The sequence below is a fragment of the Vulpes lagopus genome, chromosome 19, assembly GCF_018345385.1.
Source record: "Vulpes lagopus strain Blue_001 chromosome 19, ASM1834538v1, whole genome shotgun sequence".
NCBI lineage: Eukaryota > Metazoa > Chordata > Mammalia > Carnivora > Canidae > Vulpes > Vulpes lagopus.
Window position 1 is genome coordinate 12,323,417 of NC_054842.1, and position 21,953 is coordinate 12,345,369.

Here is a 21,953-nt window from a genome sequence, read left to right on the forward strand (position 1 = left end):
TTGCGTGGGAGAGCAATAGTTTCGGCGACCCTCAGCGGGCCCGCCAGCCCCTTCCCCTTCGCCGTTCCTCCTCTCTCCAGATTGCCGGGGGTTCACCTTCACGCCTTCCCACACAGCGGGACCCGGGCGAAGGCCCTGCTGCCCGGCCCTGGCCCTGGCCGCCGGGCCTCAGATCTTCACCCGGCGGGGGGACCGTTCCTTCCTAGCACCTGGGCCCCTGCTCCGGGCGCCTGTGGCTGCCTGAGCCCGGGGCAGGGCTTTTATTGTGAAAGGAGCTCCCTCCTCCTTCGCTTTCGGGGAAGTGGGGAGGCTGGGCTGGGACGCGCTGCAGGGACCTCGCAAACGCGGCGAACGTCCCTAACTGATCGTGGAGGCTCCTGCAGAACCGCAGATCCTCAGACACGCAGATCCCCGTGGTCTGGAGATCCCAGACCTCCTCTAACACCCGCACCTGCAGAGCATCCCTGAGCGCACCGCGCACCCAGCCGTGGTGGGGCCCCTTGGCCGCCGGGAAGCTGTGGACACTCGGTCCGGGAAACCCGCGTCCTGGGAAGCCTCGGAGAGTCACGGAGCAAGGGGCGGCCCCGGGGGCGGTGGGATGAGCTGGCGAGCCGGCTGAGATCGCCGAGAAACGGGTCCAGCCACCGCAGGGGACATGGTAGGAATCTCGAGAGGGGACGCTCGTGTGGGCGGATCGGGGGGGGGGGCATCCAGGCAGGTGGCCGCAGACCTTGCGCGAGGCTCTGGGTGCGCCGAGCCGCGCAGCTTCCGCGAGCCAGAATAGTTCTAGAACTTGGTGCGGCTTTTCTTTGTGCACCTAGGAGGAAGTATGGGGGGCAAGGGGTGAGCAGCCAGAGTTGCCACATTCCTTGACGGGGATGACCAAGGGCGCTTTCATTATGGACTCGTACACCCTGGCTGAAGCTTAATCCACTAGAAATAAGTTGGTTCTGGTAAAGGTCCAGTGCCTGGCTCCATCTTCTGGACCATAGGGCAGATGTGGGAGTGCTGGTTGGTCTAGGATGTTATTCAGGATGTTGGAGAACTTGTGAACCGTTGCCTTTCCATTGATAAAAATCACAGACACCAGCAAGCAGAAAAGATAGACCCTTTGAGCATGACCCAGGCTACATGTGTAGCCTCAGGAAAGGGGCTTCCCTCAGGCCTGGCTGCTGATTAACTCTGCTTCTAGGTAGAAGCTACCTGCAGCCTCCACCCACTGCTCCTATATATAGTACACTGCCCTACCCTGAGTGAGTGGGGTGAGGGGAAGGTGTCAGACACCAGAATGAGTTTGAACTCTGAAGGAACCCACAGGGTTCTTTCTTCTGCTTCTATGACCCACTCCCTCTCCCTACTCTTAAGCTCACAGAGGCCAGATTGGAGTTCACTGGAGATACTTATCCGGGGAGCTTAGCTGCTGGCCTGGAGTTCAGAAGGGTGCCTTGGGATTCTCCTGTAGGATGGAGGGTCTCTGGGAGAACAGTTCCGTGGGTCCAAAGGTGTCCTGGCCTTGTGGGAACTAGAGGCCATGAGCTGGTCAATAGGAGCTAGGGGCTCAGGGAAGGGTACCTATGAGGCTATATGTTTCACCTTCCCCTCCTAATAATGTCTCTCCAGTCCTCATAGGTGTCTTTCTCAGTGCTGCTAAAGAGAAGGAAATCATGGAATTTTAGGGTTGAAAAAGAGGGGTGATCAGAGGTATAGGATGTGAAACTGAAAACTATGGAGATTTTTTACTACAAAATTTCATGTTCAGGAGCAAGAGTATTGCCAGAAGAGGGTAGGGGCCATCAACCCAGAAGGTTGTTACCAGTATAAAGGAGTCTCTTGATTTTAAAGGTGTCTCGGTGTCTCAGGCCTCCTGCAATGGAGAGAGAATGCACAAGGGAGAAAGTACCTGCTTTCTGCTTTAGCAGCCTAAAGTGTTTGGATATGTTTGCTCTACTGCCAGCATGGGCTTCCTGTCCTCATAAGCCTGCAGTTTCCTGGCTCCTCATCCTTAGTTCTGGTGTGTTAGGAAGAAGACTTGAGTCAGAATTTCACTTGTGTCAGGGTACACTTGCCAGAGAGAGGGGCAGCCTGATAAGCGAACTCTGACAGCAAAATTGCCCTGGAGGTCTGAAGGTTTCCTTTGCTTCTCCCTCTGAATGAAGAGTCCTGTGGGCCAGAGGCCTGGGGGCCCAAGGTACAGCCAGATACTGACTGGAACTAGCGTAGGAAGAGGTGAGGGGCCAGGAATCTTGGCAGGGCTGTGGGTGGGAGGGAGCTTTAGTTTCTTCCTCTATAAAATGAGAGATTGAACTAGATGTCCTTTCAAGTTGCATTTAGCTTCAAAAATGGATGATGCATGAATGATTCTGAGGCTGGACCCCAATCTGGTGTTGACTTCTTAGCATAGACAATTATGATGGTGTGAGGAAGAAGTGGTTCTCAGCCCTGGCTCTCACTTCCCCCCAGACCATACCTAGACGAAGGGATTTATTTTTCAGGCCTCCCAGGTGACCCTAGTGTGCAGCCAGACTGAGAACCACAAGGCTAGAAGGCTGAGGGAATAGGAACTGCACTTCCCCAGATCCCCCTGAATCTGTAGAGCTCCCACCCCTTGAGATAGTCCTAAAATAGAAAGTGTTGGTGATCTCCATCTGCAAATGATACATCTTATATGGCCCTCTTACAGGATCATTTCACAGAGAAACCTCTCTTAATTCATTAAAACTGAGATGTGAACTTCCCCAACTTGTCTGAATATGGTGGCCTTTATCCAGTAATTCCTCAAGACTGTCATATTACTGATCTGGGGACATTAAATGAGAAACCAGGGGTTAGAAATATAAAGCTAAAAGTCTGGAATCCTTAGGTGTCTTTCTGCAAACTGAAGGCAGAGCTGTGGGACCTGTGAGGGCATTTCTGATCATCCTGGAGGGGGTGTGGGTCTCTGATCGGGCTTGCTGTGTGTATTTCTGAAGCTAAGATTGGGACACTTGCCAATCATGGCAGGAGACTTGATGTGTGCCAAGACTTGGAACTCAGATGAAGAATATGGACAGAAGAAGTTAAGACTATTATTGCCAACTTTAAAAAAAGTCTTCTTCCTGATTCTTAAAAAGACACAATGTTTTCTTCCTAATCACCTATTTGGCCACACTGCCACCTTCTATAGGTAACCATAGGTAACATTTTGGCATATTTCCTATTCTCTTTTAGTATTTTTTTTTCTTTTAGTATTATTTTAAAGAGTTGAGATTATGCTGAACATGCAGTATTGTAGTCTGATTTGTTTTGCTTCACTTTTTGTGAAAGCATGTTCCATGTCTGCATCTCCAAAAAATATCCAATATCCATAGCCATACTTTTAATGCTCAGTACCATGATTTTGATAATCATCTCTCTGCTTGTGGACTTTAGGTAATTTCCCACTTTGGAGCTGTTTTCAGTGGCATGCGGCCAGCTTCTGATTATCCATGGAAATGGGGATCTGAGTGCCTGGCTAAGTGGAAATCAGACAAGCTCACAAGAACAAATTGCTTCAGCCTCTTTATAAAAGATTTTACTGCAGTTACCTTCGAAGGCCCAAAGTGTGGGTTTCCTCTTGTCTGTCTTCACTCTATGCTGTGGACATGTCATCACACAGGAGGGAAGGGGATCCCAAGAGAACCCACACACAGGGCAGTTATTCTCTAAAGAACCAAGAGCTAATAAAACCCGTGATGGTTAAGACAGAGGGGAATCTTCAGGAGAAGGAGATGAAATCATAGAAGGGATGTGACCTTCCCAAGGTCACTCAGAGCTGGGTTAGAATTCAGGTCTCTGAGGTCTTTTCCTCGCTTCATGTAGGTCCCATCACAGACACTATTGCCTCTTTATAGACTTGAGGCATTTGGTGCAGGTTAGAGTGGCAAAAGAAAGGCATAGGATTTGAGATCAGAATGAAGTTTGTGCCAGACTAGGCTCCCACATGGCTCTGGGTAAGCACTCCAGTACTCTGAGCTTTACACCCCTCTGTAACGTGGGGTTATGATAATGGACTGTTAAAAGGAGCAAATGCAATCATGGAGATGAAAACACTTGGTGCCCCAAATGTGCTATAAGAATAGCACCTTCTTTACAGAAGACCCACAAAATAGGTTTTCTTTTTGTCAGAACCTAAAACAAATGGTAAGGAAGTCACTAATGCGTTTTCATTCACTACCAGTCAAGGGGGGGCTTCTGGGACTCTCCTCTTAGTATGGATCACATGCAGATAGATTCTAGTCTAAAACAATTTTCTTGCTCCTTTAAATATTTCTTCTCAGCAGGCAGGAAATGCTCAGCCTCCAGATGTTTGCCCAGTTTGTGTGCTCTGGGCATCCTTGCTGAACACTGGATGAGAATGCAGGTCCCACTCAGCCACAGAGGCCCCTGAGATCTAATGCTGGGGTCCTCCAGCCAATCACCTTGCCCAAGTGTGTCAGGCTCAGCTGAAGGAAAGAGGTTAAACTGGTTTTGGAATCAGAACTGGGAACCATGACATCCAGCCCTTGGAGCCCATAGGGAATTTGATACCCTTTCTCTTGTGGGCACCCCCCTTGACCTGCTGCATATGAGAGCCAGGCTCTGCACGGGACTAGCCAGGGAGCAGAGGGTTTTAAATAATCTACTGGCCCTAACCAGCCCAAGCAGGAGTTGGTTCAAAAAGCAATGGGTAGGTTGTGGGGGCAGGGAATAGGCCTCACAAGGAAATGAGTTCCCTAGCTATTTCAGGGGCTAGTGAAAGAAATGTATTTCATGTGGGCCTCAAAGATGCTGACAGCCCTCTCAGAACAGAATGAAGACCCAGCACCCCCCTCCCCACCCAAGTTACCAATTTAGAAACAGAGTACATTAGGTCTCCTTGAGACCCAGGTGCTGTGAGCAACCTGGGCTATCTTTGCTGGATCCTTTTTTGATATGACTGTGGAAGAAGTATTTCCATCTGGGGAGTTTGGAGTGCTATCCCTGTATTGTCTGGATATGTCTACATAGGTCAGCATCTGAAGGATCGTCTGGCCCAAGAGTAAGGATGGAACAGTGGCTTGTGGGTAATCCCTGGGCTGCCCTTCTCTGTGTGGACCCTCATCTCCAGCACACACATATAGATACAGACACATATACTTAGAAGTGGCCTGGGATCTGGCTGTATCCCCCAAGGGCCCAGCCTGGTGCCCCTGGACCTGCTCACTGAATGGATATGATAGCAGTTGGTGAATTCCATGGTGAGGGGGTGTTAAGGGTGAAAGGGAGGGAGAAGAGGAAGTGGAAGATGAGGAAACAGTAGGAGCCTCACACTGCTCCCCAGCCTTTGACTGATTCTAAATGAACACGTGTCTCTTTTAGGCAGGGCTTAAGTCTACTCTCAGTGGCTTTGGAATTCTTGAGTAGCACATCTAGAAGACCACGAAAGTGGAATTCACAATCTATGTATAAGTATGTGGAAACAAACCAAATGTCCTCAACTGTAGATGGGACTAACAAGGTGGGATCCAGCCATACTGTGCAGTCTACTGATACGCCCAACAGCATGGAGGAATCTCAGAGACATTTTGCTGCATGGAAGAAATCAATCTCAAAAGGCTCCCTACTGTGTGATTCCATTTATATGACATTCTGGGCAGGGTGAAGCTATAGGCATTGAAGAATGAGTGATGGCTGTCAGAGGAGGCATGTAGAGGCTATGACTCCACAGGGAGGACATGAGGGAGGCTTTTGGAGTGATGGAACTGTTGTATCCCAGTTGTGGTGGTGGTTCTATACATGTGTGTGAAAACTCCTAGAACTATTCACGAAAATTTTAATTGTACTGTATGTAAGTTAAAATAATACAAGAAGAAGGGGGAAAGGTAGTCTAGCAGAAGGAACAGCATGTGCAAAGTCCTGGAGGCAAAAATGAGCTGTCAAAAGTTGGCTGGGAGGGGAGTTAGGGGGAACTTCCTAGAAGTGGGGTTGGAAGCAGAGCTTGGCTCAGGGGCATGGGTGGTTTCCCAGCTGTGGATTTGAGTTACTATACTGAGGGCAGTGGGGGCACAGGAAGGCTTTTGAGCACGGTGAGGTGGGATGTGTTTACATTTTAGAGAACAGTTTCAGAGGGAGGGGAGGCTGCAAGGGGTGGAGGGGAGTGTCTGGGAAATGACGGTGATCTGGCAGACGTGATGGGGGAATTACTTAGAAGTAATCATGATATAGAAGTAACTTATTTAAAAATGATACTAATCATTTTAACTCTATAAAATAGATTATCATGTTATATTCTAAAAAGCCACAGTGAAGTGTTTGACATTTCTCCCTTAATCTTCTAAATTGGTTTTGCCCTCACTATCACAAAAATGGGTTAGGGATAATTGCAATAATAAATGAGTACAGCGTTGGTTATGTTACCCTAGCCACCTTGCCTGTGGGCCCTAGTGCTCTCTGCCAGCCAGCGTGTGGCTCCTCATCTCTCCACCCCCATCTTCCCTGCCTGCCATGGGCTTCAGTTTGGGTTTCTGCTAAGTGGCCGCAGGAAGGGGCTGTGTCACATACTGTTTACTTGTGGGCAGTTTTTGTTTGGCTTTCGAGGGTGTTTGCTTGCAATGAGCAAACAGCCTCTTCCAGAACCACCTGGAGAATTCAAATCCTTTCTTTCATCTTGGCTCAGGCAGCAGGTTCGTGGTTCCATGTATGGGAGCCAAGTCAGGTAGGGATTTTTTTTCAGAAATGCTATCAGCCAAAGAACTGGTGGAAGACATCAGAGGGGAGAGAGCTAGAAGAGAGAAAGGGAGAGAAAGAGAAGAGTCAGAGCCGGAGATGTATGGATGTGAGACGAGGAGACTGAGGCTCAGAGACAAAAGAGGTGGCCCTTCCCCCACACAAGCCCCTGCGCAGAAGGAGGAAGAGTTCCTCACAGCCTCTGAACATGGCACTCACTCAGGGGATGCAGGGCTCTAGGGCAGTACTGGGCACAGTGTCCTGGGCTGGTTTTAGCAGTGTGTTGCCCTCTGGCAGAGCAGTGATGTTTTCCACTGTCCTGACGAGCAAGGGCTCACTGCCACAGCTTCTCTGTGCTTCACATGCCCTGTGTCTCCCGGTGCTCCTGCCAGAGGAGTATTAGCCTTGCCTGTGTCCAGACTGATTTTGCACCAGTGCTGTGAAGTCACTTCTAATGCACCAGGCACTGGCAAATTGTCAAGAAATTCTGTCTCTTATATCTCATTTTCCACATTTCCTGGAAGGAGATTATCCATGTGAATCTACTCCTTCATATACATAAACAAGCAGCATATACCCCCTTCAATAATTCCTGTAATCCAGCTAAGTACTTCGGTGGGCAGTGTTGTCTATGATCAGCTTTCCATTTGGACTGTAAACTTGAGGGCAGAAGCCATGCCTCTCTTCTTTGTTCTGGCAACAATTAAAAAAAAATACTTTAGTACTTATAAATGCTTGGTGCATGCTTGAGGTAGGAATGGAAGACCCAAATAGAGTCAAACCTGTAATATCAGAGGGTCATAATTTCAAAAAGTATGGGATCCATAACGTCCTTCACTCTTTTCCCCAAAGGAGATGCCTGAGCTCCAGCCCCAAGGATCACGTGATAACCCATGACCACCCAGATGGAAGGAAGTGGGTTGGGTGTCAGGGAGGAGTCAAAGGCTCAAGCTGTGCCCAGGCTGGGATGGGGCTCTGGGTTGTGCTACCTGGGATGCCTGAATCCATGAGAGGTGGAGGCTGCAGGCAATGTGAGGACTAGAAGCGGGCTGGCTAGTGAATGGGCCATTTGGATGTCCATCCCTGTGCTCTGAGGAAGGTGGGCAGGACACACAGGCTTCTTTCTCTAGGACAGAGTGGCTCTGTTGTCTGTCCACACAGAGGCTCAGTGTGTACCTCCTGGGGGAACTGGACCCCAGCTCAGGGACTGGCTGGCAGCAAGGGTGGCCTCCTGCATGAACACTCCCCTCCCAACCTCCCCATACACCCAGCCACTGTCTGCAGGCCCGGTCCCAGTCAGCTCATATAGTCAGCCACCAAATTCTGTCTCCCCATCCTCCCCCCAACTACCCTCACTTCTCCTGGCGCTCTAGAGCTCCGGTTGCAGCTACAAAGATGCTATTGTATTCCTTTTTTTTTTTTTTTCTCAGAACATTTTCTCTTGAAAGTCTAGTTAAAATCCCTTCATTTCCCATTGGGGAGGGGGTGTGGATGGCTGACTGGGCAATGCTGCTCTGTTTAGTCACCTCACTGAGAGTTAGGAAAGGCTCCTGGCTCCTTCTTCACCTGCACTCATCTACCTGGCAGTGGCACTCACTCTCAGGGTGAATGGGTTTAAATTGCAATTGTTACAGTAGCTTACCTGGTGCAGTTTTTTTTTTTTTTTCTGGGCAGTTTTAAAGCATGAAGCATTCAAAGGGTGATTTGTAATCAGAACTAAAGTCAAACCCTGCTTACTACCTTGAACAAGTCACTGAACCCTTAACCCCTCAGCCTGTTTCCTCACAAACATAACACTGTCCCCTTGTGAGGTTGTATGTTCCATACTATATAATGAGCATAAAGCACCTCATACAATGGTCATCATGATATACCAAGTGTTCAATTAATGGGAGCTGTCCCCAGACAACAGGGCTGCAGTTGCAGCAAGGCCTAAGCCTCTAAGTTTATTAGTAGAATCCTTCAGTGCATCAAGGGGAACAATAGTTGGGGGTAGCCTTGGACCCTAGTTCCTATGCATAAGGGGTATTAGAATCAGGAAATATATGCTCTAAAAGGGGTTTCCATTGTATCAGCTATGGGGATCCATCTCTACACTGGTAAACTAGAGAAAAACAGAATCAAATGGCAGAGATAGAAGGGAGGAGCCTAGTTCAAGGCTTCTTGATCTGGAGTTCATATGTAAAAATTGAGTGGAGCCCTCAACTTGGTTGAAGAAAAGTTCCATCTTTATTTTCCCTAATCTCTCACTGAAATGCAGTGTTTCTTTAATAATGAATGTAGGCACTCACCACAGTAGTGTTAGTAGGACATGTTACTTTGTCATCAGCAGGAATCATAGATATTTTATTTTTTAAAGAATATTTATCTATGTATTTTAGAAAAAGAGAATACTGGGGTGAGGGATATGGGGAGAGGCAGAGGGAGAAGGAGAGAGAGTATTAAGCAGACTCTGTGCTGAGCAAGGGACCTGACATAGGGCTCAATCTCAGGACCCTGAGACCACAGTCTGAGCCAAAACCAAGAGTTGGATGCTTAACTGATTGCACCATGCAGGTGCCCTAGGAATCACAGGTGTTTTATATCATAACAGTGGAAGAACAGACTTTGAAATAATAGTCTTTACTCCTTACTACTTTGAAAGTGCATTTGTTATTAGAGGTGCTATTAGATCTTATTATCTAATGTATTAATAAGGAGCACATATATTATTATACCACAAATTTATTTTTTAGGATATTTTCATAACTGTAATTCAGTATATAATAAATTGAATAGAATGTATTCAATTTAATTAATCGTTTTTGGAATCCTGTGTCTTTTATTTGACACATTTAGGAAAAGCATCCTGACAAGGAAACATGGATTCTCTGGGTGGCTAGAATAGTCTTTGGTACTAAAAAGATTCAGAACCCCTACTTCTGTGTAGGTATTCATCTGTGTGATCTGATCTTGAGAGCATGCCAAAAGCCCCCTTTGCCTAAAGTGTCTTTCCTCAGCCTGTAGTCCAGGATCATTTAAAAAATAGTTTTTAACAAACTTTTAGTGGGTGTGAAGTACTGTGCTGGCTGCTAGAATATAATTTCTCCTCAGTACTAATAACAGCATGTATTTGCATTGGGCCTTGTGGCTTTCTTATCTGTTATCTCCTTGAATCCTTTATCCATCAAAATTTTTAAAAATCCATCAACGGTTAAGGCTGAGATCAGTAATAGAGTAATTTAGAGATTACTGATGCTGAGTTATGGCCAGGTCACACAGTTTAAATATGCAAGACTTCAAGGTGGGCCCTCCAACCATGTATGTAATGCTCTTTGCAATCAATTGGCCTGAAAATTTCCACAACTTAGATGTAGCCCTTTCATCTTGATATCTACTCTTTGGAAATTGTCTATTAAAAGTAAATATCCTTGGGAGTGCCTGGGTGGCTCAATTGGTTAAGTGTCCAACTCTTAATTTCAGCTCAGGTCATGATCTTAGGTGAGATGGAGCCCTGCGTTGGGCTCTGTGCTCAGCGCAGTCTACTTGCTCCTCTCCCAAAATAAATAAGTAAAATCTTTTTAAAAAAGTAAGTATCCTCGGATATTAGTTCATTGTTAGAGTGTTGTTCTGAGGATCTGGGTGCCAGGTGTATTTTGTTCAGATATAGGAGAAGGAAGGGCAAGGATTTGGAGAGCCCTAGAAGTGGGCTGGATGTGGGTTTGGGAAGCCCTGGGAAGATGACAGCCTTGGGGAGTGGTGCATAGAGGCAGGAGAGATAGATGATGGGGTGTGTTGAAGCAGGATGTAGGGATAGGGGAGGCCAGGGCTGAGGGGAGAAGCCCTGATGGGGAGGGAGAAGTCTTAAGCCCAACTTGAATCTCTCTGTGTGTTTTGCTTGAAGAGCATCCACAACGTGGGGCTGAATACCAGGCATCTAAAGCAACGTCCCTTGAGGAAACAGGGAGTCCCTGTGTCTGGAAGCTTCTGACAGGACTGCCTGGAACTGGGCCAAGAGCACAGTGTGATGGACAAGCAGAGCATTTTCTTTGTATCATGAGAACAGAGACCTGCTCCCTTTCTTGGACTCTGAGAGGGTCCTTGTGGCAATACTGGCACTTCCATTGTCTCTTGTCTTTGCCTATGGCTTTCCACCTTGTTTGTGGACCCCTGGAAGATAGCAGCTTCCCCACAGAGCCCAGTGTAGATGCAGAGGATGCACTCAACAGGTGTTTTTTTTTAAATAAATTAATTTTTATTGGTGTTCAATTTACCAACATACAGAAAAACACCCAGTGCTCATCCCATCAAGTGTCCGCTCAGTGCCTGTCACCCATTCCCCCCCACCCCCCGCCCTTCTCCCCTTCCACCACCCCTAGTTCGTTTCCCAGAGTTAGGAGTCTTTATCAACAGGTGTTTTAATTGGTTGGTAGCCTCCCATGTCTTATATTTAAATCTCCCCAGAGCTCTCCAATATAACTTTCCCAGGTGATTAAAATACTCTATTTCGTGCTGTACATCATGGTAGCCACTACTTACAGGTGGCTACTGAGTACTTGAAATATGACTAGTGGACCAGGAGCGGAAATTTCAAATTTTAACTAATTTAAATGTAAATAGTCACATGTGAATAGTGACTCTTATAGTGACTCAAACTGAAGTGTTGATAGAACCTGGGCTGCTGGCATAGTGAGTGGAGTAAGCTGGGTATAGCAGGGGGAAAAAAACAAGCTGTGTTTTGTTTTCTCAAGTTTTATTGAGCCTTGGTCAAAGAAGCGTTTATCTTCTATGAAAAACAATAAAGTTAATGAGATCCCAAAGGCAAATCACTTTACTCCTTGATGTTGGGAGACAATAGGGAGTGGTGGGGCCTATGATGAACTTAGAGAGCATGTTGAGAGAGAGCCAAACTCTTCTCCAGCCATGTGAGAACATGGGCCCAAGCTGTGGCCAGAATGTCCTTTTTTTAAGGGAAGCAAGAAAACTGGATTTTTTATGTGAAATATCTTCATTTTTAAACATTGGCTTGAAATTATTAAAAATACTTTGGGCAAAAGTATTTTGCCTGAAGCAAAACACATTTGTAGGCCGGATTTGGCCCATGATCCCAGTTTACAAAATCTCCTCTAGGCTTTATCCTAAAGAAGTCCATATGACCTGCTATAACTGGGGTGGATTTAAGGCAAGAGCGAGGGGGAATCTTCCCTTAGTCTTGATTGGTTTAGTTTCCCCTGTTGTCTTGGGTTTGGTCAGTAGAGGGGAGAAGTGTGTCTGAAAGACAGACTTTGCCCCTCCGCCTCTTCTCTGGGGTTGTGTCCTGTCCTCTGAGCAGCCAGGAAGTAGAGTACTCTTGAAGGTGGGAATGGAATGGCCCAGAGAGAAACTTGCTGGATTTTTTAAGCAGCAATCCCTATTCCTTTCCCACCCCAGCCCCACTCCTGGGCCCGAGAGCAAAATATATGGCTGTAAATACAAGGGCAGCCAGAGAAAATTTCCAAAAAATGACAGGGTCTCCAAAATTCCATCTGGCCTGTGGTGTTCCCACACTGGTGCTCTTGTGAGCTGGAACAAAATGGTAATTCAGTTATGGATATAGAGAGGACTCCTGGGGCCAGCAGGACTGCAAAAGCCACAATGTATAATCAATGTAGAGATGGCAGCAGAACAACCACCAAACAGGGAGGGAGAGATAAAGGTCAGATGTTTAACTCTCTCTCATCTCAGGAGCAGGCAGAGGGTTCACATGCCCACCTATAGGAGATGCATTCTCAATGCAGATTCCAGGAGCCCTACCATGGAGGCAATCCCATGGGTGTTGCTAAAAAAATTATGACCAAAGTAATAATAAGAATACTGATGCTGACTGAACATAACCATGTCAGGCTCTGTTTCGAATGCTTTACCTACAACAGCTCATATAACTCTTGCAGTACTTAGTGGAGTGTTTTTATTTTTATGAATGATGAGTCACATTATTTTCCCACCAGAATGTCACCATCACAAGGGTAGTGACTTTTGTCTGTTTTGTTCACGATGTACCTCTTCTCTCTGGAGGAGTGCTTGGCTCAGGAATATCTGCCAAATGCACTAGGGAATACTTTATCTTATGAAAGAGGCACTATTCTTATTGCCATCATACAGATGAGGAAACTGAGGCCCAAGTTTACACAGCAAAGACACAGTGGAGCTGGACCTAACATCCAGGCAGCCTAACTCTGAGCCCATGTGTTACTAATGGGCTAGTGAGGGTAGGTAAGCCTGGCAAGCTTCTGCTTCCTTCTGGGCCTAGAGATGAAGCTTGTCAAACAGTCTGGGGACTAGAGAAAGGTTATGGTAAGCAGATATGTCTTGGGGTCTGGTCCTATGGTCAAGGGCTGAGTGGGGCTTTCAGGGGCCATTTGGATGTGGGGTGCTCAGTCCCTTGCTCAGCCTATGCCTGTGGGCTGTGGCCATCCATACTAAGCTTGAAGACTTGTGGCCTCCCTGGAGAGGGTACACAGACCCTTGAGAGATTGTTTGTCTTTCTGATGACAGGTCACTCTGTCCCTGGAACAGAGACTCAGCAACTGCTTGTCCTTCCTGCCCACCCTCCACCCTTTGAGACATATACCTTGGGTGATACCTGCAACTCCCCTTGGGAGAATCACAGGAAGAATCATTTTGTCTGTGATCTACAGAGATGGGAGATTCTTCAGATTGAAAAACAATACCTTCTTTTCCAAAAATACACCTCCCTTGGGCTTTTTGTCTATGGGCTGCTCTGATCCTCACTGTGCAGACTCTTCCCTCTCCAGCCAAACCTCACATGACACTGCCCAGGGAAAACTCCTCCTCCCAGCTGACGTGTACTGAGCATATACTAGGAGACTGGAGTCCTTGTAAGCATTTGACATTTGCTTCATTTAATTGACCTGTCTTATAAAGCTGTGTCTTAGGTTGGCTTTTCCCAAAAGTAGACCTTGAGACAAGGATTCCAGTGTGAGTAATATTTTTGGAGGATGTCACTATAAGACAGCAGTGAGTGGGTCTGGGATGGGGTGTGTGGGCTAGAAAGGGAGACCAGGAAGGCAGCTGATGCAGGGTGCATGAAGGATCAGCTTTCCACTGCAGGCTAGAGCTCATTCCTGCTGGGGACTTTAGGGAGACTGTGTAGAACATGCCGCAGAGTTGGCCTACCTGAGGCATAAAGCAGATGGAACCTGTACCCAACTGTTGCTGTTTGACAGGGGTCGGGAGCTGATCCTGGGGGTATTAGCAGGCATGTCCAGCATCTAAAGCAAGCCTGAAGGTAGAGAGCCAAAGCTGCTTGTGGGAGGATATGGGCAGGACACAGATAGCACCTACTGCAGGTAGGTGTGTCTATTTTCCCCAATTTACAGGTGAGGAAATTGAGGCACAGCCTATATTAGTGGGTCACTAGCAGATTATTATTTTAAGAGAAGGGAAAGGAAGAGAAGGAAGAAGAGAGAAAGAAAACATGAGTCATTCTGTCTGTTGAGGATGTCATTTCATGAAACTTTAACTTCAGTTACACACACACACAGAGCATCTGGTAAGTCAAATGTATTCCTGTGCATACTGGTAAAAAAGAAGGTTTGAAAGCCAGTGGTTAAACATAGCTGTGGCAGTCAGGACCTGGCAAGAAGCAAAGAAGGTAAGTAACTTGCCAAGCGTCACATAGCAAGTACATGGTATTGCTGGGATTTGAACCCAGGTGGTCTGATTCCAGAGCCTCTGTGCCAAACTGCTACACTGATATTGACCACTTCTGAAGTCCTTTAAGTGGTCCTGGTCATGTCCTGGTTATTCATCTGTATGGGAGGATATCAGCTGTGAACAAAATTCTATAGAAGGAATACCTGGAAGAATTCAAAATTGAAGGGGTCTTTGCCCACAAATTGTTTCGTTGAAGAACCAGCTATGGACTCTCCTGGGGACCTCAGCCTTAGAGCAAGAGGAAGCTGAAGGAGAAGAGGTGGAAGTGAGGATGGGGAGAAGTAGGGACAGCAGAACAGGCTTGCTCACAACCAGTCCTCCTGGAAGAAGTAGTAGCTGGTACATGATGTCTAGGGGTTAGCCCTACAGTTGGCTTCTCAGTCCAGTTTGTCCTTTGCTGTAGTTTATTCTTCATGGGATAACAATGATGGCAGCTACCATCTTTAAAAAAAAGATTTTGTTTATTTATTAGAGAGTAAGTGAGCGAGAGAGAGAGTACAAGTGTAGGGAAGAGAGGGAGAGGGAGGAAGAATTAGACTCTCCACTGAGCAGGGAACCCAACATGGGGCTCAACCCAGGAACCTAGGATCGTGACCTGAGCCAAAGGCAGATGCTTAACTGACTGAGCCACCCAGGTGCCCTGGCAGCTACCATCTTTTGAAGACTTGCTATGTCCCTGCAACTTCTTTATGAGTTTTATGCACATTAACTCATTAAACACTCCCATCAATCCTGGGAGGTAGGTGCCTTTGTTTCTATGTTGTAGAAATAAGTGAAGAGCTAGGACACCTGCTCTGGATGTCTCCTCCAGCTGGGCCTGAAGGTTGGTGTGATGGGCATGGCCCTGTAGGGCAGCCCTCCTACTTATGGCTCTTCCTCTCTACTGCTTCACTATACCCTCCCCATGACCTTTGTCTTAATCTGGGGTTGGCTGGTGCGAGTTTACCTGATACCAGCTCTTTGGTCATGACTGGCACTGATTTGATCTCTGTGGCCACTGATGATGCCCAGATTTGCAGGGAGAAGACTCTTGCATAAGTGTTAGCTTTCTTAGGATGCATAATCAGGGAAAAACCTCTGGTTTCTTATCAGGTCCTGACTGCCACAACTATGTCATTTAACCCACTGGCTTTCAGATGTTCTTTTACTGATGTGCTTAGCAATACATTCTGTATTGGGACTCAATAGGTGTGCATGTAACTCAAATAAAGTTTTCACGAAATGATACTTATCCCTGTGAGGTATAGTAACTCTGTTTCCTTTCTCACTTTTCTTTTCTCTTCTTTTCCTTTCCTTTCCTTTCCTTTAAAATAAAAGTCCGGTAGTGACCCAAATACTGCTAATGGGTTTCAAACCACAAGGTGACAACTGACTGAACTCCCCTCTCATTTTAATAAAGCTGATTCACCTTCTTGAGCTTGGTTCATTTTCCTAGGAATGGGGTCTGTTATGGAGGCAATGTGCCTGTTACATTTTCAAATCACTGTGTTCCCCTGCCAACATATACTCTGCATTCTGGATGGAGCTGGTGCACACCTGCTTCTCCATCGGCCAGTGCCCTCCACAACCAGCCAACTCCAGTGTGAATGTGCTCAGGAGCCCCTGACTGGACCAGCTGGGGTAGGGCTTAAGGGAGGAGCTGATTCTTTGAATCTTCCAGGCTGCCTCCGCTGACTGCCCACCCTGACATAGACACTCATATTCCCAAGATGGGCTTGCTGGACATGGCCTTCTTAGAATCCTTGCTGCTGGGATGCCTGAGTGGCTCAGTGGTTGAGTGTCTGCCTTCGGCTCAGGGTGTGATCCTGGTTCTGGATTGAATCCTGCATCAGGGTCCACACGGGGAGCCTGCTTCTCCCTCTGCTTGTCTCTGCCTCTCTCTCTCTGTGTCTCTCATGAATAAATAAATAAATAAAATCTTAAAACAAAACAAACCCTTTCTGCCCAGAGATTCCTGCAGTGGGAAGACATCTAAAAGGAGGCCATATGGCCAATCTCTGCAGCTGGCAGGGTAGGGGTTATATTAGTTTCCTCTCGCTGCTGTCACAAATTACCACAAACTTGGTGGCTTCAAACATTAGTTTGTTCTCTTACAGTTCTGGTCAGAAGTCTGAAAGCAGTTTCACTGGGCTAAAGTCAAGGTGTCAGCTGGGCTGGTTCTTTCTGGAGGCACTAGCAGAGAATTTTTTTGGCTTGTGGCCCCTTCCTCTACCTTCAAATAGCTTTGCTCTAATCTTCTTCCCTCATCACATTGCCTTGTCCTCTTCTGTAGTGAGTTCTCCCTCTGCCTCCCTCTTATAAAATGACACTTGCCATTATAGTTAAGGCCCATCAAGTGATCCAGGATAATCTCTCCATCTCAGGATCCTTAACTTAGTCATACCTGCAAAGTCCCCCCCTTCCACATAAATTTCGCAGCTTCAAGGCATTAGGTCCTGGGTATCTTCGGAGGTTGTTATTCAGTTTACCATGAGAGTCATCCAGCCTCTGCTTTGAGGCCATAGTGTTACTCCTGTTCATCAGTTGGCAGAGTCCTATGAGGTCAGGCTAGGACTCTGCACTCCTAAGTGTTGAGTGAGACCAATGTGACCTTCAAATGCTTTCCCACTCCCATCTAGTAAAACAAAGCAAATCAGTAGTTACTTAACAAATAGCTGCTGTGTCCTACCATATCCAGAGTAGGTTTATAGCTCTTCAATGAAGTTCCTTTTTGGGTCTGTGAAAATACAAGGAGCTGCAGACTTTCAGAAGTGGGAGGAACTTAGAGCTCACATAAACCCAGGGCATCAAACTGGGGCCAAGTCAGCTAGATTCTCCAGGCTTGGCCTTTGATGCTAAAGAGAGAGATGAAGGAGACTGGGAAATCTCTCAAGACAGCAGCTATGCATAGCTATGCATACAAGTCCATGAATTTCCATAATTCTGTTTTGTATATCAGAAGGTGAACATTGGTCTAACCCTTTGCGTGTCTTTTGTAACATTCGTTTTGTAACATTTATCCCAGGTAGATGGATATGCTTCAGCACAAGTTCTCAGGAGTGCAAGTAGGAAGACCACATTAATACTTTGTAAATTCTACTCTTCTTACATTAACAAATTTTACATTGCTCCTCCCATGAGGTTAACTATATAATCATCCAGCAAGTGGCTGGGGTTATGAACAAATTTAGTTTTAGTTATATTGGACAGCAAGATGGGGCATAGAGGACACTGAAGACTACTTTCTTCTACTTCTGAGATTTGTCTTTTAAAGTCTTGCTCAGGGGGCTCCTGGGTGGCTCAGTCAGTTAAGCATGCCTGCCTTCTGCTCAGATCATGATCCCAGGATCCTGGGATGGACCCCTTTGTCTGGCTCTCTGCTCAGCAGAGAGGCTGCTCTGCTTCTCCCTCTGCCTGCAGCACCTCTAGCAGCAAGTAAATAAATAAATCTTTAAAAAATCAAATAAAATAAAAGGACAAACATTATATGGTCTCATTCATTTGGGGAATATAAACAATAGTGAAAGGGAATAGAAGGGAAGGGAGAAGAAATGGGTAGGAAATATTAGAAAGGTAGACAGAACATGAAGACTCCTAACTCTGGGAAACGAACTAGGGGTGGTGGAAGGGGAGGAGGGGCGGGGTGGGGGTGACTGGGTGACGGGCACTGAGGGGGGCACTTGATGGGATGAGCACTGGGTGTTATTCTGTATGTTGGCAAATTGAACACCAATAAAAAACAAATTTATTATTTAAAAAAATCTAATAAAATCTTGCTCTGGACCCATTTCCTGAACTGAATTTTACATTTTTCTTGAAGACAGGGAGATTTTCGTTCCTTTGGACCCCCATAGCACTACAGTGTATCCCTGGAGGTACTCAGTAGATGCCTATCATGGGAGGCGAATGGAGTTTAGCCCACATTTTCCTGCCTGCGTAAACTTTCTCATTGGCTCTTCCTCCCCGTTTCCAACTCTGCCCCTCCCCTGTGCACCAGATGCACCATTCCACATGCCCCAGTATTGGAAACACCCAGCACCAGATCTTCGCTTTAGCAGAACTCTGTCTAACCAGAGCTCTGACATTGTGGAACCAATTCAGAAAGCCTGCCCTGGGTCATCTGCAGAAAGAAGTTGCACTTCATGACCCAGAAGAGGAGCAGAACCTTTCCAGCCTCTTCTCTTGGTGAAACTTGGTGATACATAGTCCAGGATAAGGGATCATTCCTTCTAACACTCGATGCAACTTAATCCAAACAGCATGTGGTCACATCCAGCCTGAAATGAGTTTGGCCCAGCCAGACCAGGGCAGGAGGCCAGAACAGAGGAAAAGGAGCCAGATGTTATGAAATATTGCTCTGTGCTCATAGGGCTCACATAGCCCTTAGCAAGTATGTGGACAGGGATGCAGTGCTTGCTTATTTGTTCCTGAACAGAAAGCTGCAGATGGGGAAATGTTGATTGACTTGATCCCTTTCAAAAGGGAAGAACTGAGATTCAAGGTGGGAGGCTATAGCTACTGCCTTCCAGGAACACCTAATTTTGCCAAGAGCCTTGGTGAGGAATTGGAGGAAGTGAGGAAGGCAGGGGTAAAGGTGGGGGCAGGTGAGCTTCTGGGGATATAATTAGAGCACTGGCATTGGACACCTCTAGGTGCAACAATACACGTGCTTTAAAAAGTTTGTGTGATAGAGGGCAATCAATCTCACTTTGGAGAAAGAATTTCTGAGAGCTAGGGAGGCTTTCTACTCATTGGGTTCTCGACTCACTTCTTCCTCTTGACTTGTAGGTTCCAGGGACCAGGCCTGTTGCTCTCTTCAACCGCCCTCTCTCCCACTTGAATTGTGTTTCCTACTGCATTTGATGCAGTTCCCTGAGCCCCTTTTCTCTCGTTACACACACCCTCCTTTCCATTTTGGATTCTTTTTACTACTAGAAACTTTGCTGATTAGGAATCTGGTGCCAGTTATTGCTAATCTCCTTCCAAATGTTCATGGAACTAGGTAGGCCTGTGTTTCAAACCTTCTTCTCCCCAAATCCCCTGTTAGATGGTCTGATGTGTTTCTCAAGATTGACAGTGTCAGAGGCTGAGTGTGCTACAAGAATTTCCCAACTTGAGACAAAAGACTCAACATCTGTTCTAAGGTTGGAGGAAAAACTGACATGTATCAGCTTCCTTTTTGAGGGATTTTCAGGGGTAGTTTTGATCAAGACTTAATTTGTGCCTACTTTACTCTATTAGAGTCTAACCTTCCTGTAATTTAGAACTTCACTATACTATAATGTTTATGCTTGCCTTTGTGTTTGTATTTACAGTTATATTGATCTAAGTGATCTGGTATCATTTATCCTTTAGCATAGCATGTCTCAAACACTGTGGACTCCTGGGGTTCCAAGGATCTATGTGTCAGTTTTAGATCTGTGCCATTCAGGATGGTAGCCACCAGCCACCTACTGAAACATGGCTGGCCTGAACTGTGATGTGCTAAACTGTGAAATACACATTGAATTTCAAAAACTTATTACAAAAAATGTAAAATATCTCAATTTTTATAATGACATGTTGAAATGATAATATTGTGGATATAGTTGGCTAAATAAAATTATTAAAGTCAATTTCACTTAGCTTTTTCCCCTTTTTAAAATGTGACTACTAGAAAGTTTAAAATTTAGTATGTGGCTAGCATTATATTCTTATTAGTCAGTGCTGAGTTAAATAATCACTGGCTCAGAGCAGAACCTCATTCTTCAGTTTTTTTATTCTTGATAGTCAAGCTCAACAATTTCCAATTTCTTGTTTCCTGACCTTTTTTCTGATTTTTACTTCTGAACATTTAGGGACTATAAGAATTCACTGGACTCTGATTTTCTCATTCAAGTGTACCTGGACTCTATTTGATTCATTTATTTCTGAGAATAGTCTCTAGACTGTTGATCTCAATCTTGACATTTTTTCCTAACTTACACAAGAAAATACTTATTCTACTTGGTCCTGTATCCCCTTCAAATCATCATTGTGGTTATCCACAATAGATTTAAAAAAAATAACAGATGAGCACAGTCAAACTCAGATTACTCTTTACCAGAGTCATTTTGTGTATGAAGAAGCAGACTGTTTCTAGGTTAAAGGTCTTCAAAGTGAGGCTCACTTACCTCAGCAGTACCCTAGACAATCCACTAGGTTACAGTATAAAAATATTAGAAATTCTGTTTACATTTGCTTTACACAATCCTTTTCTGACTTTTCATTTATTGTTCATGCTTTATGATGAACATATTCATATACAATAATCTGTAAATATTGGAGAAAATAATGTGTATTAGAGGGATGTGCTCACAAATTTTATTAGTAAGGATATGTCATCAGAGATTTTGAGACTCCTAGTCCAAAAAAGATAATCCCCCCTCCCAGTTGTAAATTGAATCCCACCACTGTGTTACTCTTTTGAATACATGCAATTCATTCTTTCCTTCATGCCTTCATATACTATTGAGGCTCTACTAGGTGGCTGTTGTGTTGGTGGCATTTACCTGACCTCAGAACCTGGATTCTGAATCTGTTGTTTTCCTGCCTGCCTCATGGCTGGAAGAAGTTTTGGCAGGCTTGAGGTGTATGGGGGTAGAAGAATGAGTGATGGAAGCCTTTTTTCTTGGGCTTGCCAACATAGTCTTTTAATACTTAGCATGTCTTCACTGAGGAGAAATGCCTGCTGTCTCTAGATTTAACATTTTTCTCTTTATTGTGTTTAAAACTTGTACTTCCTAGGGCTCTTCTCCCTGTTTCAGTTCTTTTCTAGACTGAGAACCATCTCTTTTTAAGACTTCTTTGGTCTTCATTCCCATTCCGAGCACCAGCTATTGCCATTTGTTCAACCAGGAATTTTCTGTCACATCACAAAGTGACTGTATCCCTGTAGTTATGTTCTGGAAGCCAAGCAGGAGAACATGGCCAGACATTCATGGAATCATTCGCTTGGGGTAAATGAGATTCAAACCTGAGCCTCAGGAGAACTTCAGATTATCCCCTGCCATGAACCTTCAGTCTGCATCTCTGCCATAAATCCCCCAAGGTCAATATCTATAGTGCTTTTAGCTGTTCAAAGATACTTTCCTGACTCCTAACTCTGGGAAATGAACTAGGGGTGGTGGAAGGGGAGGTGGGCTGGGGGTGGGGGTGACTGGGTGGCGGGCACTGAGGTGGGCACTTGATGGGATGAGCACTGGGTGTTATTCTGTATGTTGACAAATTGAACACCAATAAAAAACAAATTTATTAATAAAACAAAACAAAACGAAGATACTTTCCTTAAAATGTGCCAAGGAGAGCATTTACTTGGGCAGGTTAAGGAGGAGTGGGGGAAATGAAAAGAGATTTTCATTTTCAATAAGGACTTTTCCTCATCCTTAAGAACCCACTGTGTCGACCACCATTTACAAGACTAAGCTGGCTTCTTGGACATAGCACCCACCAAATTGCAAGTAAAAACCCTGTGAAGCCATAGGAAGTTGTTGAAAGGAGCAGCAAAATCCCAGGTCCCTTTACCATGCTTAGCCCCTCCTTAAACTCACCCCTGTCTC

General features: G+C 45.7%; 1 protein-coding gene across 1 annotated transcript in view; it reads left to right on the top strand.

The window, feature by feature from the left end:
* The first annotated feature begins 308 nt into the window (after positions 1 to 308).
* The window catches only part of GASK1A (golgi associated kinase 1A), a 56,691-nt gene continuing 35,046 nt past the window's right edge, over positions 309 to 21,953 (top strand). Inside the window, exon 1 of the mRNA XM_041734609.1 lies at positions 309 to 658. Coding sequence (XP_041590543.1) covers positions 656 to 658 — 3 coding nt within the window. The 5' untranslated portion in view covers positions 309 to 655. The remainder of the gene's footprint in view (positions 659 to 21,953) is intronic.